The sequence below is a fragment of the Ovis canadensis genome, chromosome 7, assembly GCF_042477335.2.
Source record: "Ovis canadensis isolate MfBH-ARS-UI-01 breed Bighorn chromosome 7, ARS-UI_OviCan_v2, whole genome shotgun sequence".
NCBI lineage: Eukaryota > Metazoa > Chordata > Mammalia > Artiodactyla > Bovidae > Ovis > Ovis canadensis.
Window position 1 is genome coordinate 71,467,860 of NC_091251.1, and position 27,162 is coordinate 71,495,021.

The 27,162-nt window shown below is 35.8% G+C and overlaps 1 protein-coding gene across 2 annotated transcripts; it reads left to right on the forward strand.

The window, feature by feature from the left end:
• On the forward strand, positions 1 to 27,162 carry COPS2 (COP9 signalosome subunit 2). Of its 2 annotated transcripts, none has more exons than XM_069596588.1 (13): positions 1 to 195; positions 12,371 to 12,484; positions 13,142 to 13,219; positions 14,326 to 14,451; positions 16,515 to 16,625; positions 16,746 to 16,823; positions 18,818 to 18,992; positions 20,706 to 20,884; positions 20,994 to 21,046; positions 23,658 to 23,755; positions 24,907 to 24,989; positions 25,472 to 25,530; positions 26,404 to 27,162. In XM_069596588.1, exons 1-13 carry the CDS (start codon positions 142 to 144, stop codon positions 26,546 to 26,548), a joined length of 1,353 nt encoding a protein of 450 aa, XP_069452689.1. In that variant the 5' UTR covers positions 1 to 141; the 3' UTR covers positions 26,549 to 27,162. The 2 variants fall into 2 exon arrangements, with proteins under 2 accessions (XP_069452689.1, XP_069452690.1); XM_069596589.1 differs by having other exon boundaries at positions 16,536 to 16,625.

Below are 27,162 nucleotides of genomic sequence, written 5' to 3' on the forward strand. Positions count from 1 at the left end.
ATTTGTTCCGGGAGGAAACATTCAGCTCCTCTAAGAGTGTCGGGAAGGCGAGAAGCTGGGAGTGACGCCTCTGAGCCGCTGAGGATTGTGGGAGGAGGTTGTCTCCAATTTCTCCTCCCCCCTCCCCCCGTCCCAGCCAAGATGTCTGACATGGAGGATGATTTCATGTGCGATGATGAGGAGGACTACGACCTGGTGAGGCGCAGGGAACAGAACTCTGGGGCTGGAGGTGGTTTCTGGCTTTAGGAGCCGGGGCAGGGGCGGCCGCGGCCTCTCCGCGTAGAACATGTGCTCCTTCCAGCCTCTCCCGATGCAGTGACAGGACGAGTTTACCTCCTCCCCCTTCCCGCACCGGGCCCGCGCCCTGCTTCTCTAGCATGGGGGAAGGGAGGGGAAAGGAGGCGGTGAAGGGGTTCCCGAGCGTTGAGCTCCAAATCCAAGCGCTTCCTTGGTTTGCGAGGACACCCCTGGCCTCCGGCGTCAGGTTCTCATTGCCTCCTTTCTATCGCGCGAGCCGTTTTGGGGACCGTTCAGTGGTCTAGGCCCCGGCTCCTGCCCTTTCGGGCCCAGTCTTCCTGTTCCCTCTTCTTCATACTTGAAAGGGTGCGAAGTGCTGGGAGAGGGGTCCAAAAACTAGGGGGCCTTCCTCCTCCCAGACCTGACGCCACTTGTGAATCTAGAAACAGAGCTTAATTAGTCTTGTCCAGGCTCCGTTTTGTTATAAGGTAAAGGTGCAATAGAGAGTTGAGAGCCAGGCTAGCTTTTGAAAAGTAGTTTAACTGCTTGTATAAAGAGAAAAGTTGGGGAGGAGGTTTTACTTTTTGTTTGTTTGGGCTTTGAGAGGTGGGGTGGTATAAGAGAATTGACTCAATGACTTTTTTCTTGACTTATAAATTTCCCAGTATTCAGAGTTTAAAATATCAACAGTGTAGAACAAAACGAATTGATGCAACCGAATGGTGATGTTTAAAGATTCAAGGTTTAATTTATGAACGGACTTACAAGTCTTTAAAAATTCACTAACATTTCAAGTTGATATTCAGAAACATTGTGTGGGAACTAAGAACGATTATCTGGGCCACGAATTAGCGTCGATTTGGCTTTGCCTTTTATTTGGGGGAGTTTTGTGCATGGTTCTTGTGTGTTATGGTGATGCTGCATTATCGTAAAGTTATGAAGTAGGTCCTCAGGGAAGTCTGGCTCATCTTATATTTTAAGTGCCAGAAAGTCTCAAGATAATTAATGTATCATTTTGAATTAGTGTAAATCTTCTTTGTATAGCCGTTTCTAATTAATCTTTCACTTTTAAAGGAAAGCATTTGCAAAAAGGAGAGGGGAATGTTTGTTATCACCTGAAAGTCAGTAGTGCTGATAATTCTTAAAGGTAGTTTTGCTAGTAGTAAGATTTCTGCCTTACATTTTAGTTTGTGCAGACCAAGTCAGTTTTAGGCAGTGCATTAAATCCTTCAAGAATGTTACTTGTAATATTTCGTGCGTTTTTATTTATTACATGTTTACGTATATTACAGGTATTTCTTAACTCTGGAAGTGTTTCTTTTAACTGTTTCACCTAGTTTCAGTTTGTGTTTTTACTTGTTTGCGTTTATATCTCTTCTAAGCAATAATTTTTGAATACATAACTTACTAGCACTGTGATTGAGACTGTAATGTAGAAATGGCAGTGAGAATCTTACTGCCCCTTGAAGTACAGAGTTCATTTTTGCAGGGATTTTAATTAAATATAAATGATTTAACTTGGCTGTGTTTCTTCAGCCTTTGAGGGCTTACACCACATGTACAATATAAAACTGAATGTGTAATTTTAACCTCTTTTTTTTAAATTTCTTAACCCAAAAAGGTGAGATTTTATGCAACCACATAATTAATGATCCCCCCAACATTCTGTTAAATAGTCCTGCCTCATATCTCTCCTACATAGATATCATATTAACTTATTTTTTACCTCCTTAATTTCCTTAAGCCACTATAAACCTATATTTATTAATCTTTAAACATACATTAAAAAAGATCAAGCAAGGCTGGTTGCCACTTAATGCTTATCTATTGCCAAAAGAGTTGTTTTTGTTTTCTAATATTTGCCTGAGCCTTTTTTGTTTCTTTGGACTTGAAGAGTCTGAATCAATTACTGTTTTAGGGAAACTTCTTTTTTATTAAAAAAAAATGTATTGTTTGTTGGATGGTTCATCACCTCATTTTAGTGAAAAAGTTAATGAGGGCCATGAGTAGCCTAACTACAGATACATTCAGTTTAAGTTCAGTTCAGTTCAGTCACTCAGTGGTGTGTGACTCTTTGCAACCCCATGAATCAATTGTCTATTGATAAATTTTAATACCCGAAATCACTTCTTGAGCTAATAGAAAAGAGACTTAAGTTGGTGTTAAAAAAGAAGGCGAAACAAGCATGAAATTAATGCAGTATGCTTTATCTGTTATGTCTAAGATCCTTTTGATTTCTGAGGCAGAAGCAGGTATTTTCTAAGCATAGTAATTTATGTAGCACTGAATGGAGAGAAGATGGTGCTGGTAAATGTGTTAATTCAATGTTAATTTTACAGATTTACATACAATAGTGTTAATAATAACAGCTAATAATAAATACTTTCGTGTCATTCATTAAGTTAAAAAGGCCATTGATGAGTTAAACTGTGTTATAATTACACAATCCAGCCATTCAAGCTTGAACTTGATTAATACTTCTAACAGTCTTTTTTAGAAAGGATTTAAGACAGAGCGACTTCATACCAAAAAGTATTCTTTAGTAGTTCCTATTATAGGTAGAGCATTGTATGTTTGAAAAACATTATTATAAGGGGAAAATAAAATGGTGAAAAGATAGACTAATTCCATTTTTTAAAGTATATTACCAAACAATGAGCCTGATTATAGTCATCGTGTATGTGCGACTCACTCAGTCGTGTCCAACTCTTAGTGACCCTGTGGACTGAAGCCCGCTAGGCCCCTCTCTCCATGGAGTATTCTAGACAAGAATACTGGAGTGGGTTGCCATTTCCTTCTCCATAATCATCCTGGTTAGGTTTATAGCTGTGATTGTTTAATGAATGTTTATTACTGTTGTTGCCAGTGCTAAGTCGCTTCTGACTTTTTGCAGCCCTATGGACTGCAGCCCACCAGTCTCCTCTGTCCATGGGATTCTCCAGGCAAGGATACTGGAGTGGGTTACCATGCCCTCCTTCAAGGGATCTTCCCCACACAGGGATTGAACCCATGTCTTTTACATCTCTTGCATTGGCAGTCAGGTTATAGTGTGATTAGTCAATAAATGTTTATTACTATTGTTATTCTTGGCTTAACAGATAGCTGTTTTAATGCCCTAGAAACTTACTTCTTTTGGAGAGAGGTAGAGAAGAGCCTTAGCTGCAAGGTATCTTACAGAATCTATTTGTCACAGTTGAGACAAATAATGTCATATTATAAGGAACCTTAGAACATGGTTTAGCAAATTAAAATTTAACATTTCTGTTTTCTAAAAAGATTTTTTAATTGACATGAATACTTTGAAAAAGTAGTAGATTCCTAGGGCTTCCGTGGTGGCTCAGACAGTAAAGAATCTGCCTGCAATGCAGGAGACCTAGGTTCGATCCCTGGATCTGGAAGATCTCCTAGAGAAGGAAATAGCAACCCACTCCAGTATTCTTGCCTGAAAAATCCCATGGACTGAGAGACTAATACTTAATACAGCACAGGGCAAAAAAAATAGCTTCAGGGTTTTGTGTGTTAAGACATTGATGTCATCCATTGTGCGTATAAGGAGCTTGCAGATTATAGGTTATTTTATTCTGAGACTGTTGTCTCTGTCACTTACAGCTTGACAAAATGTTGGGGATCTTTAAGAATAGATTTACAAACAATATGATTTTTGTGGTCTGGGCCAGTGTTCTTTCTGCTGTACACACATTTGGAATTCTGAATGTAATCTTCACAGTAACAAAATGTGATTATACAGTTGAGGCTTTTGAAAGGAACATAACAGTCCAATGTTTAGAACTAAGCACTTTCACTGCCGCGGGCCCAGGTTTGATCCATGGTCTTCCCACGTAGCTCAGTTGGTAAAGAATCTGCCGGTATTGTCAGAGACCCCGGTTTGATTCCTGGGTTGGGAAGATCCCCTGGAGAAGGAATAGGCTACCCACTCCAGTATTCTGCCCTGGAGAATTCCATGAACTGCATGGGGTTGCAAAGACTAAGCGACTTTCACTTTCTGGGGAATTAAGATCCTGCAACCCATGCAGCGCTGCCCCACCCCACCCCCAAAAGGGCATGTTTAATTGTGAATAATTGGAAACACCCCCCAAGTTATCAATAGTAGGAGAATACTATTAATACTCACGAGGTAGTAATTGGTGAAATATATCCATGTGATGGAAAGTATGTCAGCATTTCAAATCATGCTTCTTAAGAATATTCAGTGATATGAAAAGAAAAAGTTGGTAAATTAGTCAGGACTCTTGCGTGTAGGGAAGGAGAGGACAGGAATACATGTCAAATCAACTTGAACTGTAAAGAACGTATATTGGCTCACATCACCAAGAAGTGTAAATGTAACAGGAGTCACAACTCAGATAACGATGCTGGGTCTTTTTCTGCCTTTGTCTCTCTTCCTGGGCTGCCTTCCTCACTGTATTGGCTTAATCACCTTCATAGTATGTCACAAGATCTTATGATATAATGTGTTATCTTCCTAGTATTATAACCCCAAAAGCAAAGGGTCTTCCTTGCTAACTCTAGCGGTGAAACCCTAGGAAGAACTTCTATGGAGGCACCTTAGCTCTGGGCCTTCTGTGAACCACTGACGCACTGTAGAGAGAGAGGATAGATTGCTTGCCCTCTGTGGGAGAGGAGCGCTGTGTTTGGAAATCCTCATCTAAGAGAGAAAGGATCAGTCACCATTGCTGTGCACACAGAGAACACATGTCCACTATAGATATGTAATCCATATTACAATGTTATTGGGTGGCAGTAAAATTTATTTGTTTTGCTAGGTGGGAAGAATATAGAACAAAATACGAAAAGTGTCAGGAAAATTAAAATGTTTATTTCTTGCAAACTTTTCAGAGTGAGTCTGTATTTTATTGCTGAGAAGAGAGAGGGTGGTGTTTAGGGTACAAATGATCTTGAGGGGCCAGACAGTGATTTTGTCATCGCTTAAAATTTTTTGGAATTCTTCAGCACCTGAGGCATCTAGCATTTTTAAATAGGTAATACATGCACATGGTTCAAAAACATGAAATGTTAAAATAAAATTCCCTTTCCATTTTTGTTCCTCAATTGCCCAATTCCCATTCCTTCCCATAGGTAATCAAATACAGATTTTTATCCCCCTGCCCCCTTTTTAAACCAGAGTTAACATATTAAATATATTGTGCTACACTTTGTTTTTTATTTTAAAGCTTATTCCATAGACATATGTCAAAAGATTATTTCTTTTTTATAGCTGCATTGACTGTGTGGATGTACCATAAGTTTATTTACTCAGTTCTCTGTTGATGAGGATTTGACCTGTTTTCTTTTGCTATTTTAAATGGTATGTGGCTTTATTTTTTTTTTTAATTTCAGCAATAGCCAGGTTTTCTCTATTCTGTAGGTGTCAAAAATTCCAAGTCAGGTTTGATAAATGAGTTGAACCCCCAAATTTGGATGATGCTGTTTTAAGTTGGAAGCATCTAACTAATAAAGTTAGTTTCCTTAAAAATTTCAGAAGCGTTACTTAATAATCCATGTCAGTATAATTAGAATAATTTACCACCTCTTAAAAGTTACTGCTTAAAAGAAGATTAGTTTGAAATCTAAGTTTGGGTACATTTTCAAAAAGGCCTCTCGCATTACCTCATAGGTGTACCCTATATGATGAAATCAAAGAGGTTCAAACAAGGGTGACTAATGATAAGGATACCATTATAAGATCTTCCATAAGTAATGGGAGATCGCTCTTTTGTGCTAAGAATAAGATAAATTAAGATTCTTCACCCCTAATATAAATCTGTAAAGTGTGACTATCCAACAGAGTAAATTTGTGCTTGTGTATTACACCCCAGAAAGGAACGCATGACCCTCAGCAAGAATTAGAGACTTCCTGTTGGGTTCCACCCTCATAACTGACAGGCTGCTGCTACTGCTAAGTCACTTCAGTCATGTCCAACTCTGTGCAACCTCACAGACAGCAGCCCACCAGGCTCCCCCGTCCCTAGGATTCTCCAGGCAAGAACACTGGAGTGGGTTGCCATTTCCTTCTCCAATGCATGGAAGTGAAAAGTAAAAGTGAAGTCGCTCAGTCGTGTCCGACTCTTAGTGACCCCATGGACTGCAGCCTACCAGGCTCCTCTATCCATGGGATTTTCCAGGCAATAGTACTGGAGTGGGGTGCCTAGAGGAACTGAAACATCGAGTGTGAGTGTCTTACATAAATTTACATGACAAATTAGTGGGCATGTCAAAACTAGAGCCCAGGCCTAATGACGTTAATGATGTCTTGTTGGAAAATTTAATTCGAAAACTGGAAGTTTAGGACAAATAAAAGAATGTTCTAATGTATAGCATAGACAGATTAGGATCCATTACCTTGAGTGAAAAATTTTTTTTAAAGTTTGGTTAATTTTATTAATGGCTAAACCACAAATGGCTACCTTGGATTAAATTTAGTCCTTAAGGATACTGAGACTTTACCTTTGGCACTAGATGTGCAGCATCTATTGTCTAAACATGATCAAGGCTTGCGAAGCATTGTTAATGGTGAGTCTTCTATTTCCTTGAGCACATTTCTTAAGACCTCTGTCGACAAGAGACAAAGAATAAGTACATGAACTAGGAAATTGACCCTTTTTGATTCCAACATAGAGTCAAAATTGCCCCTTCCTGTGTTGTGTTATTTTGAAACATTCACTAACTTTTCATTTCAATTAAGCAAACACTTCCTGAGCATTTTGTGATATCCCAGGTTCTGGGGATACCAAGATCAGTAAAAGTAAGTTCCAGCTTTTGAGAAGCTCATGGTGGGGCAGGGGAGGTGGGGGAAGGCGCGAGGTGGGAACAAGATACATACAAAACTGTTCCTCGGAGATATGCCTGTCGTGTAGAAGCGTGACTATGGAGAAAATTTATTTTGCTAAGAAGACTTAGAGAAAGAATCACAAGGTGAGCCTTGAGGAATACAGCATTTCCAGGAGTGTTAGGGCTGGACATCATTACAGGAGAAAAGTGGGAAGCTTGTTGGGAGGGTCAGTGGTTTAGAATTCGGGGCAGAGAGACCAGTTTATGCCAAAGCAGAGATTTTAAAGAACATATGTTTGGGGAAAAGAAGAATAAATTCGGTTGGTGTAGGTGGTTAAGAGATTGCTTTGGATAGATGTCAGGACATGAGTTATATAGGTTGGAGCTAACGTGCACTTTAGTGGATTTTTTTAAAAGCCCTTTTAACACTGTTCAGGTGCTTGCTTTTTCATATATTGCTTAAATTCTTTGATTTTTGATTAAAACATTCTTAAAATTTCAGTTTCTCTCTTAAAAGCATTTCACTTATACTTTTATAGTTATTGTATCTTCATCTGACGTAAGGGAATTCAGTTTAGCAATATTTAATATTTTCCTATATTCCCTGTTTTGACTAATGTCACTGTGTGTGACCAAATTGGCTGTAGTCATTAAGGATAACTTTTTCCCTTTCTTGTGCCCATGTGATGTGTCCTTTTATTTCACATCCTTAACGTCACATATGCTTACTCTGTCCTCTCCCTTTTCTCCTGGTCTACTACTTGGAATCAGGCCTTCATCGTCTGTTGGCTGAACAGTTGTAAGAGTATCCAGTGGGCTACTTCCTTACTGCCAGAGTGCTCTTCCTAAAACACAGATCTAGTTATTTCTCTATAAAATCTTGTAGTGGGTCCCCATTTGATATAAACTCTGCTAGACCTGTATAATTCTGTTCCCCCGTCTGATACTAGTTTCTCTCTCATCAGCTCTACATGCATCCTGTGCTTCAGCCCAATCAGACTACTGGTAGCTCTTCTAAATATGCAGTGCTGTTTGACGCGTCCATGCTTTTGCATATTTGTTTTGTTTCAGTGCTTTTTATCATCCCTGGGAAAATGCATTCTTACTTTTAGACCTGGTTGAGGTAACTTCTCCTTCTAACTGATTCAAGAGTAGTTAATTACTCCTGATACACCACTGGACCTAGTATGTGTCTCTGTTACTGCTTCTGTTGTATTATATTGGTGTTTGATTAGCATATCTGTCTCAGACCATGAATAGCTTAAGGAGAAAGACTTCATTTTCATTTGTTGAGCACATTTAATTACTGGTTTATACTAAAGATCATTATCGTTGAGTATAAACACTATATGCTTACATGCTCAGTCACTTCAGTCATGTCCGACTCTGCGACCCCATGGACCATTGGCCCACCAGGCGTCTCCATCCATGGGATTCTCCAGGCAGGAATACTGGAGTCAGTTGCCATTTCCTTCTCCAGTAAACAGTAGACATAAATAATATATAATAGATATTCTACACAACAGAATTATTCTAAAGACTTCTCAACATATCTTCGGTTTAAAAATCATGCCAGTGTGGTAACTAAATAGCTTGCTGTAGTTCAGTTCGTATTGAGGTATATGATTTACTGAGCTGCAGATGACAGGTTAGTGGTGTCACGGAGGCTGCAACCTGGTGTTGCAGATCATAACCTAATTATAAGAAGCAAATCAGTAATGTATCAGTTGTGCCAATTCTCATGTATTTATCCATTCCAGCAACAACACTTAAGAATTGAATTGCAGTTGTGCAAAAAATAGTATACATTTCACTTCTTAATCCATATAATGTGAAAAACCAAAAGAACGTATTCGCAAAATGTTGAAGGCGGGATTAAGTCTTATCTCAATCGTAGTGATTCAGGGGAGTTCCTATAGAGTTTAGAAATAGCATTATTCTGGAGCCAGGCGGTGCCAGAAGTTGCAGGTAGTCAGTCTTGAACTACAAGAGGCCTTCAGACATGGTAGGAAATGTAAAGATTACTTTCTTCAACTGTGTTATAATCAGTTCAGTAATTGAATTTAACCTTCTGGCAACTCCATGTGTACCTCTCAGCTTTCTACTTACCTCTTAGGTCCTGGGCCATTTTTATTTTTTCCCCTAATGTGTTGGCTAAGAAACTATATTTTACTTCTAAGTTCAGGAGTGCATTCTGAAGATTTAGGTTGCAGAAAAGTGATTCTCTGGTTCTAGCTATTCCCATATATTATTGAACAGTTACTAGAGAAGAACTGATTTCCAAAGGTGTAGAGTACGTGAGTAGGTTTTTTAGCTAGGATTGTTTACTCCACATCTTCCCTGAGGAGCCAGATGACGCTTAAGCTGTAATGATAATGCAGTGTTTAACAAGGTGAAGAGAGGTAGAAAGAAAAAGGAATGGCATGTTCAAGGCAGAGTCAGTAAGGACTTTTAGGTTCCAGCAGTATGGCTGCTCTTAGCTGTTCAGTGCCTCGTGTCACAGTTTCGTGGCTGCTCTTCCTCTGTTCCCCTTTCTTTTTTTTGTCTGGCATGCAAACTCCCATTTAGCTTTCAGAGCCTGGCTCAGAGGCCATCACTATCACAGCATGATTTGATGTGTCCACTTGGCTTGTTCATTATTTATTAATTGCTTTTTTAATCAGTTTTATTATAGCCAAACCTGAATTACAAAGTGAAGAAGTGAATGAATGATTATGAACTTTACTCACTACTCAGAATTTGACCTTATTTGTAAGAGAAGTGTTCCAAAGAATTTCATATGTGGAGCAAAACTGATCTTAAATTTGTTAGACTGAGTGCTGGTGCTTCCCAGAAAGTATCCTTACTTGAGGAAATAATTACCCTCCAGAGGGCGCACATTACAAAGCCATGGTGGTCAGATAAAACTGATGCTATGCCAATATCAGACATCTCCTTCCATCTGCTGCTCATAGGAAAAATTCATCTTGTGTTTACATATTTTTGAGCTTTCTAACACTACACTCATATACCTTTTTTCTTTCATGTGCCTTATGAGACAATACAGGATTTTTTATAAATTGTGCCCCCCAAAATTTAAGTGTATTTGGATTTAGAAATAACTATAATACTATTCTTATCTTTTTTGTGTTTGCTTTCAGGCACAATTCTGAATTTCACATAAACTTGCCCTTTGTAATGACTTATAGCTGAAGGAAATCTTCTCTCTACCTAAAATAATAGTTTTATTAACACTAATTTATGTATATTTTATAATCCTCATCATCAAGTTGAATATCCTGAAACTACTTTAAACTCTTATTTCTACTTCTCCACAAAATGATGTTACTTCAATTTTTCTTTCTGCATTATTGTTTCATAACCAGGAACTGAATTATGTAATGAAAAGTCACATAAAACTATATAATATAAATTAACTTTGTTTTACTTATTTTGATGTTACAAGACTAGCTGAAGTATAGTAATGTAACTAAACAGCTATGAGTAACATGAAATACACATAAAGCAAATATTTTTATTAACAGATAGCTTTACTTAGCAATAGATTACTCTGCTTTATATAGCTCACCATCCTAGGTAGTTAGGCCATGTTAGAATAATAAAATTTAGACTTAGGGAATAGTGAAAACTAGATTATGAAACTAAAGAGAAAATAACCAACATTTAATAATAGTAATACTACTAATAATAAGTATTTACAGTTTTCTTTTGTGTTGATTCTGTATCTTTCAGTACAAACCTATTTCTGAATCTGTGTAACCATCCCTTACTTGAAGAAAATGGCTTGGTGTCACTCATTCCAGGGAACCCTTTGCTGATGTCTTTGTGTCAGTTCAGTTACTCAGTCGTGTTCGAATCTCTGAGACCCCATGGACTGTAGCATGCTAGGCCTCCCTGTCCATTACCAACTCTGGAGTTTACTCAAACTCATGTCCATTGAGTTGGTGAGGCCATCCAATCACCTCATCCTCTGTCGTCCCCCTCTCTTCCCACCTTCAGTCTTTCCCAGCATCAAGGTCTTTTCCAATGAGTGAGTTATTCGAGTCAGGTGGCCAAAGTATTGGAGTTTCAGCTTCAACATCAGTCCTTCCAATGAATATTCAGGACTGGTTTCCTTTAGGATGGACTGGTTGGATCTCCTTGCAGTCCACAGGACTCTCAAGAGTCTTCTCCAGCACCACAGTTCAAGAGCATCAATTCTTCGGCGCTCAGCTTTATTTAATAGTCCAACTCTCACATCCATACATGACTACTGGAAAAACCATAGCTTTGACTAGATGGATCTTTGTTGGGAAAGTAATGTTTCTGCTTTTTAATGTGTTGTCTAGGTTGGTCATAACTTTTCTTCCAAGGAGTAAGCATCTTTTACTTTCATGGCTGCAGTCACCATCTGCAGTGATTTTGAAGTCAAGGAATGAAGTCTGTCACTGTTTCCTCTGTTTCCCCATCTATTTGCCATCAAGTGATGGGACCGGATGCCATGATCATAGTCTTTGTATAGGCTCAACGTTTTCTAATACTTTGCCTTCGGTCAGAACATGTTTTCTGTTTATATCTTTCAGCCACAAATTTAATGCCTTTTCCACCTTCCCTGAGTACTTTTCACACACCTTAGCCATAACTTTTGCAACAGCAGAACTAGCACAGATTTCTTTTTCCTTAAGTTTCACAGGCGGAAGATTGTTATTACCATGGATCTTATCAACCTCAGCATACATTTTTTTCTTACTGAGAACTTTTACTTTTTCAATTAAAAGAAGCACATTGGGGCCTTTCTTTGGCATATCTGAATTTCTAGCATCACTGTTTTTGAACTTTGGGGCCATTATTAAGTACAATAAGGGTGACTTGAACACAAGCACTGTGATACCACAATAGTGGATCTGATAAATGAGCCTGCTGTTTAGTGACTCACAGGTGGGATATGCCAGACAAAGGGATGATTCGCATTCAAGGTGGGATGAAGGGGGTTTTGAGGGGGAGGAGATTTCATCAAGATTTGTTTGTGCTACTCAGAATGACTTGCGGTTTAAAACGTATTGTTTGTTTGTTTCTGGAATTTCCCAGTTTCCAGACCTCAATTGATACTCAACTGAAACTACAGAAAATGAAACCATGGATAAGGGGGACTACTGTATTCTGCTAACCACTTGATTTTGGCTTTTCCCCTTGTTATTTCAATAATGGTTAATGTCAATGGAATTTCTACCGTGTATTTAAATTGTGGTGGGTTTTTTTCTTATAAATATGTAGTTTTTCTCTTAACAGTATTCACATTTTAGCAATGTGTGGGTTTCTTTTCTTTTTTGTTTCTTTCATTTTAATATCTCTTTCTAACACACAGGAATACTCTGAAGATAGTAACTCTGAGCCAAATGTGGATTTGGAAAATCAGTACTATAATTCCAAAGCGTTAAAAGAGGATGACCCAAAAGCAGCATTAAGCAGTTTCCAAAAGGTTCATATTTTCTCTGATTGATTCTGTGTTTTGTGTTTTTCTAAATAATGTCTTAAATCAAGTAAATTGCAAATGATTTTATCTCAGAAGTATGTTTGTATATTTCGTGATAATCCTATAAAAGAAGTTTGCATTATGCAATATAAGCAAATATTTCAAACGGGCTATCCTTTTTTTTTTTTCCAATCAAGTTATCTATAGAACAGGACCATTGTCCCGAAAAACTTGTACAGTTCTGGCAGAAAGAGAAGCAATGAATGTGCTGGTCAGTAGTTATCCCTGCAGTCGTGTTCCTTTGTCTTTTGGTTCCAAAGCACATAGGTGTGGTTTCATTATAAAATAATGTGATTTCTTTCCTACTGATAAACTTCTGGGTTATTCTTAACCAGTGAAGTAACAAGTACTTCTGGGACTGTGTAATAATCAAGAAGTAGTTCTTATTTAATCTTTTGATGAAGAAACTTCAAAATAAGCTCACTTGTTCTTTCATAAGCATTTAAGACTGGTTTCTTTTCTTAAACCTTTCAAAAATGGCTTTGAAAAATAGAGTTCTTAGGGCACTGTTTTTCATGCATATGATGTAAAATTAATTTACAACTTGCATATTGGGTGTTACTAGAAAATAACTATTAAATTATACTAAATTCTTTTTTAAAGGTTTTGGAACTTGAAGGTGAAAAAGGAGAATGGGGATTTAAAGCACTGAAACAAATGATTAAGATTAACTTCAAGTTGGTAAGATTTATTTGAGAGGAATTAAACTGATAATTAAATTCTATACTTAAAAACCTCATGGCAACAAAATGTCATATCTGCTTTCCTGAAATAATTCTGTTGTTATGTTTACATATTTAGCCTAATTTTCATTTGTGACTATAGTTATACTAAGTTTTAAAAATTCCACATGGGGGTCCTTCCTGGTGGTCCAGTGGTTAAGACTTCTACTTCCAATGCAGGGTCTGCGAGTTCAATGGGGGAAGTAAGATCCCCATGCCTCAGAGCCCAAAAAACAAACAAACAAACAGAAGCAATATTGTAACAAATTCAATAAAGACTTAAAATGGTCCACATCAACAAAATCTTTTAAAAATTCTGCATAGTATACAAGGTTTTCTATAAATTAACTTATATGCTCTGAGGAAAGATAGACCCTCTGCCAAAATATTTAATGCTGGAAATTTTACTAATAGTCCTTCATTTCTTCAGGTCTTTCATGTTTCCTGGAATAACTACAGTTACGCAAATAGTCCTGCAAAGAATAGCAGCTGTAGCTACACCCACTATATAGTAGGGCCTTAGGTGGGAGGATTTTCCCCCTTTTAGAAGTGGGGAGGACTTTACTTGAGAGTGGGATTAGTACCTGGGCTTGAAGGAATTTTTTTCCTTTCACATTTTACTATAAGAGCTTACCAATAATAGGGAGAAAAGAAATGCATAACTATGTTAGAGAGCTTCCTGATGAAGGAGTAAATTTTCAGGAAAGAATATTTTAAAAGTTGGTCTTACTTATTTTTTTGGTCTATGAATATTTTAGTAGTTTTTATGATTTAAATAAATATGTTTATTGTGCCGTGAGGAACAATATCTGAAATTTGGAAAATCTATAAATTCTACTTTTGCAAAGGCTGACATCATAAATTTAATTCATTTACTGAGTAATCTAGTAATTTCAAATTTAAGTTAAAATGTTTGTAGTGTTTCTGTCATATATAGTTCCTCTATTATTGAAAAACTATTGTTTTTTTAATTAGGTAATAATAGGTATTTCTATAATCTTAATCATATGTACATATCTCAGTAAGTAAATATGTACCTAGTAATGCATTTTTCTTCCCTCACAGACAAACTTTCCAGAAATGATGAACAGATATAAACAACTATTGACCTATATTCGGAGTGCTGTCACAAGAAATTATTCTGAAAAATCCATTAATTCTATTCTTGATTATATCTCTACTTCTAAGCAGGTTAGAGTCTGTTTTTGGCTCTTGGTATTTATCAGTATGTTTATACTAAAGAGCTTTGTTTTTTGTTTTTGAGGCCTAGAAGTTCTATTTAATCAGTTATGCTAGTTTTAATTTTAGTATGCTTTTAAAATCATGTATGCTATTTTCTTGGCAACAGGATAGTATATAGTATTAAAAGGGAATAACCCAAGCTTTATCTCTTCAAATTATATCTTCAGATACTAACATAATCTGCACACAGGTTTTGCAGGCTTATAGTAGACTCCCATGCAGTTTCTAATAAACATCATCAGCACTTCAGCTAGCCTTCTTGAACTGTTAATAACCTAGCAGTGAGTCATAGGTTCTTTGTGTAGATTTGATTAGATAGAGATCCTTGGGAGGAGAATCTGTATTCATCGCAATCAGTAGTTGGCATTACTCATTAGGTAATCAATAAATGCTTCTACAAAGGATAGGTGGATGATGAAAAAAGGGGCTAATGATGATACTACAGTGGGCATGAATGATAGTGCTTTCATTATTTTAGTTTTTGATTATTAAGAAAAGCAATGATGATTTTAGTTTATTGCTAAAATAATTTCAATTGGATTATTTGTTCATATTCTTCTAAGCAACATAGTCCTAAGTTTCAGCTTTACTATGCCATGATATTTGAGCACAAGAAGTATTTTCTGTATCACTAAGCATTTCTCAGAACATTTGATACTTTTCATACTCAAAAAATGTTCACCTCAGAACCAGTCTTTCATTCTGTCTTTTCTACTAAATGTCATTTTTATTTCTTGAAGTTTATTGTTTTTATATCTAAAATATATGTAATGTAATGGAAATAGAGGAAGATAAAATTATGTTTAGAACATTAACACTTCATGGCACTAATTCGGGGCTTCCCAATATATTGGGGCTTTTCTTAAGTGGAAAAATGTTTCCTGAGTTTTTACAGACATGTCACATCATAATATTTTTTGTATTTTATTTTTAAATATTATGTCAGATGGTGGGGGGCAGAACTAAGTAATTTTCAGCAAGATTGTATGTTGCTTCATGCTGTTATATGTAAACTTTTTGTCTTTTGAAAGTAAGTATAGATATTAGTTGGGCAGCACTTACTGACTGTGCAATCGACGGTCATGAATAAATAGGCAGCCTTTTCTGAAAGTATCAAACTTACCTGTTGCCATGGCCCTCTTACCCCCTGATCCTGTTAAATATGTAGGAATCAGGTATTCACACAAAGGTAGAGCCAGAAGTGGGAGGAGGGGACAGAGGAGCTTATAATGCAAAAAAAATGGCAGTTTCCATTAAAAAAGTCATATTCAGACTCTGAACTGATGGTGTTAGACAAAGCTAAAATTGTGCTTAAGTTTTCCCTCCCCTCAACTCCAGCAGTTTATCAGTAACTTAAAAATTTTAGTCCAGTTAATTGATTAGTCACATTTATAGAAGAATTTTTGAGGAAAGAGGCTTATTCTTTGCTTCTTCAGCAGCTTACTTAGTGTTTGCTTCATGCTGCTGCTGCTGCTAAGTCGCTTCAGTCGTGTCCGACTCTGTGCGACCCCATTGACGTCAGCCCACCAGGCTCCCCCATCCCTGGGATTCTCCAGGCAAGAGTACTGGAGTGGGTTGCCATTGCCTTCTCCGGTTTGCCACATAGTAGTTCCCAAATAAGAGTTGAGTGCATAAGATACATACCATTCGTAATAAACAGGGGGTCTCAAAGAGTTGGACACTACTGAGCAACTGAGCACGCACACAATTCTTGTGCTTGCCGTTTCCTTTGCTAACATAAAATGAGTTATTAGATTTGGAAGGACAAACCTATACTATTAGAGCATTAGACGTTTTCTGGGTTTTATTTTAAATGCATAAAAGCACATGTTGGCATTTTTTGTAAATTTGGTCTATACTTTTGCTAAGGTTTTGTTAATTTTGTGGACTGTCACAGACATTCAGTAAGATACAGCTAGTGTATCTTATGTATATTAAAGTTCAAAGATGCACTTTTGGTTTGCTCAAATTAACTTTATTAACAGGTACAAATTTGCTGTTTACAATTATAGAATTCTGATTTTTTATGTCAGATGGATTTACTGCAGGAATTCTATGAAACAACACTGGAAGCTTTGAAAGATGCTAAGAATGACAGACTGTGGTTTAAGACAAACACAAAGGTAACAGTTGTAATAATTACTTTTTTTTTCTTTTGAAGAGTGGGTGGGCATCCATGATAAACTCTAAAGATGTACCTTCTGTTGAAATCTTGTAATTCTAATAAGTTTATTTTTTTACAGCTGGGGAAATTATATTTAGAACGAGAGGAATATGGAAAACTTCAAAAAATTTTACGCCAGTTACATCAGTCCTGCCAGGTAGCTTTTCTTTTATTTTTTATCTTACTATTTCTTCATAAGAAAAAATTACATTGGAAACATTGTTTAGGGATATTTTCAAGCATCATCAAAAAAATAAAATTTGGAAAATAAGTTACCAGAAAGCTAAATTTTTCTGACTATTACATTACTTCCTCTGTTAATCATAATTTCAGTCCTTATTGTTGAAGAATGAGGCATAGGTATCAATAAACAGACCAGTCATTAATATTAAGAATAATAAGCATTTCGTATTTAGTTATATACCCTATAAAAATCAGAAAGGATGTTGTAGACATACATTTTAAAGATATTTTATACTCTAGTTTTCGTGTATGAATCCTCTGTAACAACAGTGTCCTGTAGAACTTCATGTGATGTTAGAAGCATTCTGTATCTGTGCTTTCCAGTATGGTTGCATCAGCCACATGTCATCAAGCACCTGAACACTGACTAGGGAGATGGAGGTACTGAGTTTTTCATTTAACTTATAAACTTGTATAGCCATATTACACCTCTATAACTTTTAAGTGTGAGCTGTAATTTTGTATTTCGTTTTTTGTCTTGATCAATAAATTACTTGATACTAGTTCAAATATTAAATAGAAATGCTGTTTTAAATATTTTTATGCTCTTTCAATGCCATGTACTTTTTTTTTTTTCAAGACCATGTTGCAGGTTGATTTTAATGATTTAAATGTATAAAAACATATAAACTTTTATCAACTGTCTTTAAAAATGCATATACACAGATCCATATCCAATACAGAATCTTTTGAACATTATCATTTTTCATACTATGTACTATTAATTATATATTTTATTTCTGTGAATGAGGAAAAGGTTGATCAGAAAAGTGTTCTAAATCATCTTCACATATTTTCATTTAATAATGTTACCTTTTTTGGTTTTTATAAACATGAAAATGTTTTATGTTTCATAATAGTTTAAGTTTATAAGGCAAATCAGTCATTTATGGATTGTTTTTTATCTACACATTCTTAAGGAGGGCTTAGTCTGATGCATAAACAGCTGTGTATTCAGTTCCGTGTGAAATGAAAATCATAGAGAAGGCATTTCTAACTGAATGAAAGTCATTCAGTATATACATAAGGAATATGAAAAAAACCCTCTGGAGAAGTTTTTGCCTGGTTTATTTTGCAGCATAAGGGAAATGCTATCTGGATTGTAAATTGGATTAAAGCATAGGAGAAATGCATGATAATCTGAACACACAGATTGTCTTACATATCATATTTATTAGTCTGGTTGTGTTTTGTTAGCGGATAACTAAAGGAAAGTCTTAAGTTAGAAGACCCAGTAAATAATAAATTTTGGCTTTGTGTATGTCAGTGCTTGATATTTATGATTATCTGACTGTCAACCATATTCTGTTTTCACAGCTTGTGTTTATGGGCTGTTGATCATCTTTCAAAGACAAACTCAAATGTCACCACCTTTGTTATTCCTTTGACATCCCCCAAGAGAATTAATCTTCTCTTCCATCCTTGGTACTTCATTGATGCTTCAGCTAAAATTATTATCATTTATAACTTATCTGTTGGCATATTGGTCTTCTATATTGTGAACTTTGTGAGACCAGGACATCAGCTTATTTAACTTTGTATTTCCCCAAGGTAGACCAAGCACGTGGCTAGGAAGGCACTTGATTGAAGGCACAAAGTGCTTTTGATTGAATCGTGCATCTAGAGTGGTTGTGAAGATTTGGAGAAGACTGTAAATAATCTCCTGGATAAAACAAAACATTGCAACTTTTGTACATTAAAAAAAAAAAACACCTCTTTATTGAATAACTCTAAAGTACAAAGGCCATTGAAGGTCATATTCTTAGTAATCTAGGTGCCAGTTGAAATTTGTAATTCATTTTCCCACAGAATTAGTATCATAAATGTAAGGTTCTCAGGCTAGCTCAAAAATCACTCTGTTGACTCTGAATTCTGTCTTCACTGGATTTTCATTATTTGTTTTCCTAGACTGATGATGGAGAAGATGACCTGAAAAAAGGCACACAGTTATTAGAAATATATGCTTTGGAAATTCAGATGTACACAGCACAGAAAAATAACAAAAAACTTAAAGCACTCTATGAACAGTCACTTCACATCAAGTCTGCCATCCCTCATCCATTGATCATGGGAGTTATCAGAGGCAAGTTTGGTTTGCAAAGGTTGGGCAGTGTTATGGGAAGATAATCAAGATGTCTTTGGATTTTGACTGATTAACTCTGAAGATTGTTTCTGTTTTAGTGAAAATAAATGGCAAAGTAGTAAAGACAAATGAAATGATCTAGTTAGTAAGGAATTAGGATGAGTTTTTGTCTTTTTGAAATTTATATCAGTAAATTATTAATAGAAAATTCACCATCAGAAGTTCTATTCTTGAATTGTATATAAAATTACCTTCTGTTTTAGTGATTTTTTTACTGAAATATTACTGATTTACAATGTGTTAATTTCTGCTCTATGACAAAGTGGCTCAGTTATACATATATATATACATATTTTTATAGTCTTTCCAATTATGATTGATTACAGAATATTGTATATAGTTCCCTGTGCTATACGATAAGACCTTGTTTATCTATTCTGTACGTAATAGTATGCATTATTAATCCCAGACTCCTCCCCCCTATTCCTCCTTGGCAACCACATGTCTGTTCTCTATGTCAATGAATCTGTTTTACAGATAGGTTCATTTGTGGCTTTACTTTATATAAGTGATATCATACGGTATTTGTCTTTCTCTTTCTGGTTTACTTTGTCTAGTATGATAAACTCTGGTTGCATCCCTGTTGCAGCAAATGGCATTATTTTGTTATTTTTTTATGGCTAATATTCCACTGTATATATGTATCACATCTTCTTTATCCATTCATCTGTCAGTGTACGTTTAGGTTGTTCCCATGTTTTGGCTATTGTGATTAGTGCTGCTGTCAACATAGGGGTCATATATCTTTTTGAATTATAGTTTTGCCCAGATACATGCCCAGGAGTGGTATTGCTGGATCATATATAGTAATTCTATTTTCAGTTTTCTGAGGAACCTCCCTACTATTCTCCATAGTGATTGTACCAAGTTAAATTAATTGTAATAACTTACATTAAAATAACATATTATTTTTACAACTAAAATAGTGTAGGAGGGTTCTCTCTTCTCCACACCTACAGTATTTGTTATTTGTAGACTTTTTAATGATGGCCATTCTGACTAGTATGAGTTTGGTACTTCATTGTAGTTCTGTTTTGAGAATTTCTTATTATTCTTATTTATCTTTATTTATGATTTTTGGTTTCTCTGGGTCTTTGTTACTGTGCCTGTGCTTTCTCTAGTTGCAGCAACTGGGGGGCTACTCTTCATTGTGGTGTGTGGGCTTCTCTTGTTGCAGAGCACAGGCTCTGGGCGCACGGGCTTAAGTAGTGGCAGCATGTGGGCTCCACGGTTGGAGCTTGCAGGCTCTAGAGCTCAGGCTCTAGTTGTGGTAGCATGGGCTTAGTTTCTCTGCAGCGTGTGGAATCTTCCCAGACCAGGGATCATGCCCGTGTCCCCTGCATTGGCAGGCAGATTCCTACCCACTTGGAGCACCAGGGAAGTCCACCTCATTGTAATTTTGATAAAATTATTTTCTGTTTCAACTGAGGATAAAGATTTGCAAATGCTTGTTTGGCTGATGTTTAATGAAGAGCTTAGTTTTTAGAATTCAGTATGTGCCCTTTGTCCACTTCGGGAGCAAGTACTCTTCAGGTTATAGAATTAAAAGACTAGAAGCTACTGACATAGTTTTCATTTGATTTTTATGAAGTGGTCAGTCTTATTATTATAGAACTGAAAATGTCCTCTTTTTTCCTGTTTTATTCTTTACAGAATGTGGTGGTAAAATGCACTTGAGAGAAGGTGAATTTGAAAAGGCACACACTGATTTTTTTGAAGCCTTTAAGAATTATGATGAATCGGGAAGTCCAAGACGAACCACTTGCTTAAAATATTTAGTCTTAGCAAATATGCTAATGAAATCGGGAATAAATCCATTTGACTCACAGGAGGTATGTTTGTGCTCTAATTGTTCATTTCTGTCAGCTGTCTCTTGTGAAAATAAATGTTATTCTTTCTTTGTACATATACATAATTAATCCTTTTTTTTTTCCTAACCAGGCCAAACCTTACAAAAATGATCCAGAAATTCTAGCAATGACGAATTTAGTAAGGTAAGATTTAGTATTTCAGTCAAGATAAATTACCTTAAAGCAGTGAATAAAGAAGAGAGCGGAGAGAATTTTTCAGAATTCAGTTAATACTCAATGTGTTGTTTTGACTTGAAGTATACCAAAGTTTGTAAAATTTTTGAACTCATTGATTATACTGTTTCTATTAATCACAAGATTTTGTAAGTATTTACTGCTTTTTTTCCTCATTATCTTTGTGTGTGTATACACATACTGTTTCTCAGTAGAAAGCTATAGAGGTTTTAAAACAATTTCACAGTGTTACAGTTTCTACTGCCTTAATCCAAAATGAAATTATGAATTGGTCTACATAAGTCAAGAATTTTCAGTGAGACAGTTTGCTTACTTGTATATTTGCTTAATTGACAGGATAAATCGCCTCAAATAAATTTGCCTCAGCTAATTTTCTAATGTAAGGAGCAGCAGAAGGGTCATACTGGTAGGAAACCTAAGGATTTATTGTTGCCTTCTGTGGAGAAAGATGTGACTAATGATGGCTAATACTGAAAAACCTGCCATCATCAATTAATATTAAAAAAAGAAAGCAAAAGCCTAGAAAAGAAGACATTTTTGTAAAAGAAATCAGTGAGCAAGAAAAACGTTTCTTTGGACCAGGAATAAATGTAGCCTATGATTTATTGTGCTTCCTTTGTAGAAAACTAGGAGAGAGACTTCCTGGGTTTCAAGTCCATTGCTCCAGACTATACAGCTGACTTTACTAAGACAGGGAGAGTGTAGTTAGGGGTGGGAGGCAGGGTTGAGTTTTTTTGTTTGTTTTCAGATATATATAGGTAATTTAGATGACCAGACATTCTCTTAATAGTCTTTTTTTTTTTTTTAAATTTAAGAAAGTACTGTTGGGTGATAAATTACAAGTCACCTAAATGTAAATTTTATATACTTATAGCCTATTTCATTATATTGTTTAAGCTCAAAAGACAATTTCTTTGTCTTTATATCAAACAGTGTATTCTATTTACATTTGGACACATTTTACATTAAGAGATTATTTGGTTAGAGATTAATTTCATAATACTTCAAAAAAATTAGGTTAAATTTCTATGCAACAGTTTAACTTGAAAACTCTCTAAGAAATATTGCAGGAAAGTACTTCCCTGGACATTAGTATTTTGTTCAGATTAAATTGGTTAAATGCATTAAATGGATTAAAGTGCTGATTTGTCAGACCTTGTCTCAGTTTACTCCAGAGAAGCCTTTGTATTGGAACTCTAAAACTTATTTTAATGATAAATTTTAAAAGAAGTAGCCTGTGATGTCCCGCATTTTGTATAAGGTTCTTTTTTAAGCCACTTAAACAGTGGAAGAATGTGTCTTGTGTGTCTCAAGTGCTTTCACTATTTGAATATCTCCTTCTGTAGCATATTACAATCATATATTTGGGGTAGGTAAGAAAAGTAATGCTTCCTAATTTTATCTTCCTAGTCAGTTGTCAGCAGACTAGAGGAAAATAATTCCTGTTGAAGCAGTTGAATCACCTGCCCTTAACATGAAGTTACATTGCGACCCAACAGATGGAAGCACAGCAGAGGGCGTGCAGAGTGGCTGATGATATGTGTTACATATAAAGCAGACAGTGGTGCCATTTCCAGAAGGTTGGCTTCTTCCTTCTCAGCACCTTTAGCAGTCCCCATAGTGCTTCAGGGAGAAGGCAATGGCACCCTACTCCAGGACTCTTGCCTGGAAAATCCCATGGACGGAGGAGCCTGGTGGGCTGCAGTCCATGGGGTCGCTAAGAATCGGACATGACTGAGCGACTTCACTTTCACTTTTCACTTTCATGCATTGGAGAAGGAAATGGCAACCCACTCCAGTGTTCTTGCCTGGAGAATCCCAGGGACGGGGGAGCCTGGTGGGCTGCTGTCTATGGGGTCACACAGAGTCAGACACAACTGAAGCGACTTAGCAACAGCATAGTGCCTCAGAGAGTAGATAGTAGATACCTCAGATAATCATGAACATAAATCAGCCTTTGACCTTCTGCAGCAGGATCCATCACTCTCTACTTTGTGCGTGTATCCCATCTGCCAGCAATATTTCTGATGTATAGTTCACTGGAATTTTAAGGCGAAAGAGAATTGAGAATCAAATGTTCCCTTTAAGAAGTTTTGGCAGTTGCTGGTACCTTGCTAGAAGATAAAAATTAAGGAAGCTGCATTTATGAGTAAACTTCAGAGAGGATATACTGTCTTTGTATTCAGACTCCTCCATTCAGTAGTATACATGAAACCTGGTTTCTTGGAGATTAAATGCACAGTTTAACTTAAAAGCATCAAGCATTTAAACAGTTACTAAATATTTGTCAGCTCTTAACAATACTAAGACTTTGAGGTTTTAATTAGCTGTGTATAACATATAACCCCACATGATTTGTCTTTCTTTTATAAAACCAAATGCATTAAAAGAAAATTCATTTTGTTTTCGGAAGGATCTGTGTATGTTTAATTCTAATTTCCGTGACAGAAACTGTAATTTAGATTTTTCATATAAAAATTGAGAAACAGCCTCTTTGGATTATCTGATTTAATATGACTTCTTCATGTTTGACAAAATTTATGCTTTTCTTTTTTGTTAGTGCCTATCAGAATAATGACATCACTGAATTTGAAAAGATTCTAAAAACAAATCACAGCAACATCATGGATGATCCTTTCATAAGGGAACACATTGAAGGTATATGTTTTCTGCTGACTGGATTCTGTTACTTTCTTTGCTACTATCAAACAATACTTAATGGAGCTACATGGAATTAAGGCATTTTTCTTTTGTTTATTGCAAAATATAGACTTGTTTGTAAATGCTGTCATAGAATAAAATATTCCTTAAAATTATAAAGCTGTTTTAAAGACGTCACTAGGTAATTTCATGTTATTAATGTAATCAAGTTCTACATGATGTCCATTTCGTTTAAAAGGAGGCTGTCACTTTTACCTTCCGATTTAGGTATTATTGCATGTTTATTACTGACGTTTAGGTTCAAAGTTAATTTTTAGGATTTATTTTTGACAACAGAAGCCTTGAAACAGCCTGCTATAGATAATGCTAAGATGCACTTATTTTGAAAAGGTATGTAACAACAAATGTATGAGATTTTTAATAAGTTTTGATTAACAAAGATAAAAATTGTCTCTCTGTTCTAGAGCCACTTATACCTCCAGTGTTCCTACCTGTTACAGAGCTATTTGAGGGTTTTTAATAACTGGAACAATTCATTCAGATGCATTAAGAAAATCCAAAGAATACTTTGGAAGTAACGTTCTTTTGTTCCTCACCTTCCTTTCTCTTTCACTCAACAGACAAAGTTCTTAATTGAACTGAGAATACTATATTTTGTGTGTATAAAAAAAAAATACAGAAGCCTAGTGCCTGAACTCCTTTTTTTTTTTTTAAAGGACACTGTACATGAAGAACTGGGAAAACCTGTAGAATCACCTTATAAAATGTAATATTCTAGTTTATGAGAGAGCATAAAATAAGGAACTTGACTAGTTGGTATAAATTAGAGCTTCTTGAAAGAGGAAATGATGAGCAGTGAAGTGTTATTAAAAATGCAAGAGGTATTTCAAATAGTATTACAACATTAGCAAAATCAGAGAGATGGAAACAAGAAAAACTTATTTGAAAGAGAGCCTCTAATCCTGTGGTACATCTGTTGAACTCAAATGTTTTTAGACATAAATTGCTTATTCCCTCACTAGACAGAGAGAGAGGTTTTAAGAAGATAAATGATACAGTTAATTAATACAATTTAGATGTGCATAGTGATTCATAAAGATACACAAACTAGTAAATATAAATGTATTATTTTAACTTTTGTCTTTCAGAGCTTTTGCGAAACATCAGAACACAAGTGCTTATAAAATTAATTAAGCCTTACACAAGAATACATATTCCTTTTATTTCTAAGGTACTTATATTCATTATAATTTGTATTTATAAATGCAGTATATATTTAAAAGAGTTATACTTGGTAACAATATTTTTTAAAATACAGCATAACTTAAGGTTTTTCCTTTTAATGTGAATTTTTCTGTTTTCCTGGTGTAAATTGAGTTAAAAGAAATGAGAAAGGAGGAGTCATTACATTTCATTTTAAAGATTCCTTCAGCCTCAGTAAAATTGTAAGAGAGAAAGTAGTGGCTGAAATACATAATTGATGTATATTGTTAACCCCAGCCACAATAAAATTAGAGTAGGAATATACTTTTAAAGTTAACAGAGCAAAATTTTATCAGACCTGTGTTCTCAGTATTCTGAACAGATAATGAAATTTGTTTTAACGTTTCTCTTTTTTAAGTGGTAGAAACTAATTTAAAATAATATTTATATAGAATCATAAAGTCCTCTAAAAAGCTAATTCGTAGAATTATAATGAGTCTTTTATCTTAGGAGTTAAACATAGATGTAGCTGATGTGGAGAGCTTGCTGGTGCAGTGCATATTGGATAAGTAAGTACTTGACTTTTTTTTTCTTTTTCCACAAAATGTTTAGGACATAAAGTTTGAATAATGATGGCAAAGATAGCAGTTGAATTCTTGAGTTTTCATAAAAGGCACCCTTCGGCTGTAGTTTTCTATTGAGAGAGATACTTGTATGTGACGGCTTTTTATAAATGAATGATCATATTAAGCACATGATCTTTGAAAAAGTTCTAAATGACTTTTCAAAAGATTTCTCATTCAGTGTATGACCCTATATGCCTGCCTGCTCAATTGCTTCAGTTGTGTCCAACTCTTTGCAACCCTATGGACTGTACCCCGCCAGGCTCCTCTGTCCATGGGATTCTCCAGGCAAGAATACTGTAGTGGGCTGCCATTTCCTTTTCCAGGGGGTCTTCCCCACCCAGGGGTGGAACCTGTGTCTCTTACGTCTCCTGCATTGGTAGGGGGGTTCTTTACCACTGAGCTATCTGGGAAGCCCCTGACCCATCTATACAGCTAGATAATTATTTAATGAATAGTAGTATTTCATTTTTAAAGTGTAAGGTATGATATCTGTTACTTTGGAAATGGTATCTTTCTTAAAGGCAAAAAATGTTATTTTTAAAGCTTCTCATATTACATTTACTCTTGATTAATTGGGTAAGTATATGTCTGTTGGTTCTTTCATTGAAATTGATGAAAGATAGCTGAAGTCTGGTTTCTTTCTAAAGTTTGAATAAGCTAATGAATGTTAAATTAATGCTGATTGCAACCATTTAGTGTAGACTGCAGGGGGGCAGTTGTTTTTGCATTTATTGATATTGTGACTATTTTATAAAGTCCAAACGATATGTTTAGTGAAAATGGTTTGTAGACGTGTCATCTTTTATTTATTTCCAGCACTATACATGGCCGAATTGATCAAGTCAACCAACTCCTTGAACTGGATCATCAGAAGAGGGGTGGTGCCCGATATACTGCACTAGATAAATGGACCAACCAACTAAATTCTCTCAACCAAGCTGTAGTCAGTAAACTGGCTTAACAGAGAACAAGCTTTTACAGACATACTTAAAGCAACAGTGCAGAGATGTAACCCTTAAAAGAACTGGGAATGGCAAAACTACTGTCGGTTGATGTGTCCTGAAAATTATTGGAGTTATGGCAGAAGTGCTTTTTTTGATCAACTGGTTTGTGTTTTGCTGCTGCATTTATCCCAAGAAAAAAAAAAAACAGCTTTAATCTCCAGAAGAAAACCAAAATGCCATGGGATTTATGCTGTATTGACATCTTGCCCTAAAACATACAACATCATAGTAATTTGTCGTGGGCAACATGACCAGAGAGAAGATTTTTGTCATGATTTTAAACACACTGACACGCTACTGTTGGTTAAATTTAAACATGTTTTACCTGCAGAAATTCTCTCACAAATAACCTGCAATAACTTGAAATGCATACCCTTTTGAACACTTCCTTTTCTCATGTATAAATTAAAATGTTTGCTGCATTTTGCAAAATGTCAATTCTCCAAAAATGTGTCCGTATATTTCTGTACCTGCAGTGTAGTAAAGGTTTAGATGAAACCCCATAATTATAGTGGCATACTGTCACTTAGGTTTCAAGCAGCAAAATAAACAGTGCAGCTCAGAAATTGTA

Coding starts and splice junctions, on each gene's coding strand:
- COPS2 (XM_069596588.1), top strand. CDS start 142: ATGTCTGACATGGAGGATGATTTCATGTGCGATGATGAGGAGGACTAC. Junction 14,452..16,514: donor ATATCTCTACTTCTAAGCAG/GTTAGAGTCTGT, acceptor TTACAATTATAG/AATTCTGATTTTTTATGTCA. Junction 25,531..26,403: donor GTGCAGTGCATATTGGATAA/GTAAGTACTTGA, acceptor ATTTATTTCCAG/CACTATACATGGCCGAATTG.